Source organism: Lepidothrix coronata, unplaced genomic scaffold (genome assembly GCF_001604755.1).
Source record: "Lepidothrix coronata isolate B3197 unplaced genomic scaffold, Lepidothrix_coronata-1.0 Scaffold403, whole genome shotgun sequence".
In the NCBI taxonomy this organism is placed as follows: domain Eukaryota; kingdom Metazoa; phylum Chordata; class Aves; order Passeriformes; family Pipridae; genus Lepidothrix; species Lepidothrix coronata.
In genome coordinates this window covers 91338-95805 of record NW_016690583.1, presented here as the reverse complement: position 1 = coordinate 95805, position 4468 = coordinate 91338, and the positions used below count along the sequence as shown (strand labels likewise).

At 62.3% G+C, this 4468-nt stretch overlaps 1 protein-coding gene across 1 annotated transcript in view; it reads left to right on the top strand.

Moving 5' to 3' along the window:
• Positions 1 to 6: 6 nt before the first annotated feature.
• SND1 (staphylococcal nuclease and tudor domain containing 1) overlaps positions 7 to 4468 on the top strand; it is a gene marked incomplete at its 3' end in the record, with an annotated part of 92018 nt that continues 87556 nt past the window's right edge. The window contains exons 1-4 of the mRNA XM_017839357.1: positions 7 to 82; positions 2389 to 2467; positions 3628 to 3788; positions 3938 to 4029. Coding sequence (XP_017694846.1) covers positions 7 to 82; positions 2389 to 2467; positions 3628 to 3788; positions 3938 to 4029 — 408 coding nt within the window. The remainder of the gene's footprint in view (positions 83 to 2388; positions 2468 to 3627; positions 3789 to 3937; positions 4030 to 4468) is intronic.

Here is a 4468-nt window from a genome sequence, read left to right as displayed (position 1 = left end):
GGGAGTATGGGATGGTGTACCTGGGGAAAGGTGAGCTGGGGGGCTGGGGGAGGGGAGTATGGGATGGTGTACCTGGGCAAAGGTGAGCTGGGGGGGCTGACGGGGGGTGAGGGGAGGATTGGGGGGCGCAGCTGGAGCATGGGTTGGGTGCACTGCCAGCAGAAGGATGCATTCCCACTTTTCCATCACTTTTCCATGGACACACGGCTTTTGGAGGGGAGTGAGGTCCAGCCCTGCTCCCTCTGCCCCAGGAGCTTTCCTGGGCTCAGCTGAGGGGGTTCTTTAGCATGAACCCAGCTGGAAAACCACCCGTGACTTCTTCAAGGGGGATGGAGTGGGATGGTGGAGGTGTTGGGATGCACTGTTGGCAGCAGAAGGATGCATTCCCACTTTTCCATGGGCCCCAGCTCTGGGAGGGGAGCGGTGCCCGGTGCTGGTCCTGGTGCAGAGCCAGAGCATGGCCATGCTCTCTGGAGCTCCAGGCACATGGCATCGGGTGAATTCCCACAGGTTTCCCTTTTCCGTCCTTTTTGTTGTTATAAATCCCTTGCTTGTCTGTGGCTGAGATTCCCAAGAGGAAGCAGCTCCCCTGGATGGGTTTTGGGGCTCCCACTCCCTGTGGTTGCCCCTCAGCCATTGCCCGGGCTGGTGGGAGAGAGGCTTGGAGGTGACCACATCCTGCTGCCAGCTCTGCTCCTGCTCAGAATTCCCTCAGGACTGCAGAAGGGGGATGAGATTTCGGCATGGGTGGGTTCCTGGGAAGGGAATGCTCACCAGCTGGTCCTCCCAGTTCCTGGGGCAGTGGATGCCCCAAGTGACCCATGTGCCTTCAGTGGGATATTTGGGATACAGCCAGGGCTCAGGCACAGCTCCTGTCCCATGGGGGGCCCAGGGACCTCTAGCTGTGGATGGGGAGGGAGGGAAGGACCAGGAGCGGGCAAAGGGCTGGGAAGGAGCTTGGGGGCTGCTGAATTTTGGGGCGGTGTCCCCGGAGCCCTGGGACAGACCGGGGGGGTTGGGTGCCCTCGGCCCCACATCCCTGTGGGCTCTGCTGCCGTCCAGGGAGGGGCTGGAGAGGGTGAGCGGGTGCCATGAGGCATCCTGGTCTCCAGGTATGCTCCCTGTGGCACTCAGGGCCTTTCCTGGCATGGCTGTGGCACTTGGGAGCCTTTCCCACAGTGGGAGCAGGAGGCTGGCTCTCCTGGCTGGATTGTGCTCGTGGCCACATCCAGGGCTTTTCCTGAGGCAGCAGCACAGCTGGAGCAGTGGGGTTTTCCTGGAGGCCCAGGAAGGAAGGGGGTGGCCCATGGTGGGGGCAGAGGCTCCCGGATCCACCCCGCAGAGGGTCAGTGGGTGTGCCCGTGGCCTCACAACCCCCTGGGAGGCTGGAGCTTGTTCCTTGGAGGATTTGGGGCTCAGTTGGATGTGGCTAGGGCGGGCAATAGCCTGCTTGGACCCCCTTTCCACCAGCACCTGGCTGCTGTGAGGACATTCCAGAGCTGGATTCCCGTTGCCGCTACATCCAGCACACTCCAGGCAGCATCTCCTGTGTCCCCCTGGGGTCCCACTCCAACACAGGAACATGAGACCCCCGTGGTCCCCAGGCTGCAGGAAAGGGGAATGGGACCCTATGAGCTGCCAGGTCCCCTGAGACCACAAGTACCTGGATATCAAAGTTATCTCCATGCTCAAGGAATGCTTGGACAAGGCTCTCGGGGACATGGTGGGATCCTGGGGTGTCCTGTGCAGGTCCAAGACTTGGACTCATGATCCCAGTGGGTCCTTTCCAGCTCAGGACATTCTGTGATTCATTCCCGAGCTTCCAGCTTGCTGGGGGTCTGGGAAGCCCTTTGGGATGGGGATCCCCCCTGGAGAGGCAGGGATTGGAATCACAGTCCTTTAGGTTGGAAAAGACCTCCAGGATTGAGACCAGCCTTTGATTTTGGAGAGCTGCTGCTCTCCACTTCCCCCCAGAGCAACCCTTCAGCCTGGGCAGGCCCTGGAGACACAGTCTGGGACAAAAAAAAAAGCTGGAGAAGGTTTTGCTGTTGGCTCTGTGGTGCTGCCTCATCCCTGTGCAGCCTCTCCGGCTACCGGGGCCTCCCCATCCCTGTTCCAGCCCAGCCTGGCAGGCGAGGAGGGGGAAATGAGGCAGAAAATGTTTCCTGATGAAATTTGTCAGGGTTTAAATGCTATAAATGTGGGAACACTGTGACGGTTTCCCTGGCAGCTGTGTGGCAGCTGCGTGAGGCTCCAGCTGGGGATTGCTCCAGCAACTTCCTACCTGGGATCACCTTGGGAATGCTTGCCAGGACTGAGGTCCGTGTCCCTCTGGGCTGCCCTGTGTGCCGGTGGCTGCTCTCCCTGAGTGCTCTGCTCTCTCCACAGACACGAGTGGTGAGAACATCGCCGAGTCCCTGGTGGCCGAAGGACTCGCCTCCCGTCGGGAAGGGATCCGGGCCAACAAGTATGTGTGGGGCTCCCGTCCCGAGGTTCTCCCATCCCGAGGTTCTCCCGTCCCGAGGTTTTCCCGTCCCAAGGTTCTCCCATCCCGAGGTTCTCCCATCCCGAGGTTCTCCAGGCAGGGAACCCTTGGGTCCCTCGGCTTTGGCCTGGCACCAGGCCCTGCTGCCCAGCTCCCTGTGGTGCCCGGTTTCCACGGGCATTCCCAGGGTCACAGTGTCCCATTGGGGTTGGCGTGTGGCTGGGCAGGAGGACCCGGCTGGCTCCTTTCCTGGGATGCCAAAGTGCCAGAGCTGTGTCCCTGGGCTGCAGAGCAGGGAATCTTCTGGAGCTCTTGGTCTCTGTACGGTCACGCCTGGTGTGGAGTTGAGGGCCTTTAATTCCTGCCGCAGAGGTGGTGGTGACATTCCTGCCCCTTGTCCTGCACCTGAGATCCCATTCCAGAGGTGTGGGTCAGTTCCAGGGCAGGGCCAGCCTCGTTTGTAGGATCAGGGAATCCCAGGATGGTTTGGGTTGAAAGGACCTTAAAGCCCATCCAGTGCCACCCCTGCCATGGGTAAGGACACCTTCCACCAGCCCAGGTTGCTCCAAGCCCCGTCCAACCTGGCCTTGGACACTTCCAGGGATCCAGGGGCAGCCACAGCTTCTCTGGGCAACCTGTTAAATATCCCTGAGTTTGTTGTGACAGCGCGTGGCAGGGCTGGTGTCGACACTGGGAGGGGATAGTTGCCGCTTTGGTGGCCCTTTGGTGGCCCTTCAGTGGCCGCCTGTGTGTGCAGGACTGGGCTGGTCCGTGGGCTGGCACAGCACGTGCCCGGGTTTGCCATCCCTCCTCCTGAACCTGCCCTGCCCTGCTGGGGGTCGGGAATGCTGCTGCCTTTCCATCGTGGTGCTCAAAGGCAGCCTCTGGAAGGTTCCCATGGGCTTGGTCCCAGCCCCCATTCCCACACGGATGGTGCCGGAGGATGCCAGTGGGATTCCCGGTGTGATTCCCGGCGTGATTCCCAGTGTGATTCCCGGTGTGATTCCTGGTGTGTCACTGCTCACTCGGGCAGTGGGGCTGGGAGCGATCACAGCACGGAACCACCCGGAAAATCACCCGGGAGATGGATGTTCCCGGGATAAACCCCGCGGGAGCCTCACTCCGTGTCCCTGTGCCCTCAGCCCCGAGCAGAGCCGGCTGGCAGAGCTGGAGGAGCAGGCCAAGAGCGCCAAGAAGGGGATGTGGAGCGAGGGCACGGGGTCCCACACCGTGCGGGACCTCAAGTACACCATCGAGAACCCCCGGCACTTCGTGGACTCCCTGCACCAGAAGCCAGTCAATGGTAAGGTGGCACCGGACAGGAGGGCACGGGGGCACCGTGTCCTCCACCCTCTGCTGCCCGTGGTGTCGGGCACCGGCTGCCCGTGCCTGGAGCTGTTCCCACGCTCCGGGCTCCGGCACGGCGGGACCGACGCGTGCCTCGCTCCGCAGCCATCATCGAGCACGTGCGGGACGGCAGCGTGGTGAGGGCCCTGCTGCTGCCAGACTACTACCTGGTCACCGTCATGCTCTCGGGCATCAAGGTGAGCCCCGGCCCTGGCAGGGCCCTGCTGCCCGCCCTGCAGCACGTTCTGTCTGTGATTGCCACCAGCGCTCCGGGTCCTGGCAGGAGGGAGGGGCTGCTCCGGTCCCTGCGGCTGCCCAGCTCAGGGGGGTGGAGCAGGGAGGGAGGGATGTCCCTGTCACCTGCAGTACCGGGCTGGGTGCAGCCCTGAGTGTCACCACGGGGATGGGGACAGTTTGGGTTGGGTGGGGACTGGCTCTGTGCTGCCAGGCCAGGCAGAGCCCGAGCTCTGGGCTGTTGGGCACCCTGGTTGTGATTATGCTGGGAGTTCATGGAATGGGTTGTGTGGGAAGGAACCTTAAAGCCCATCCAGTGCCACCTTCTGCCATGGGCAGGGACACCTTCCACCAGCCCAGGTTGCTCCCAGCCCTGTTCAGCCTGGCCTTGGACACTCCCAG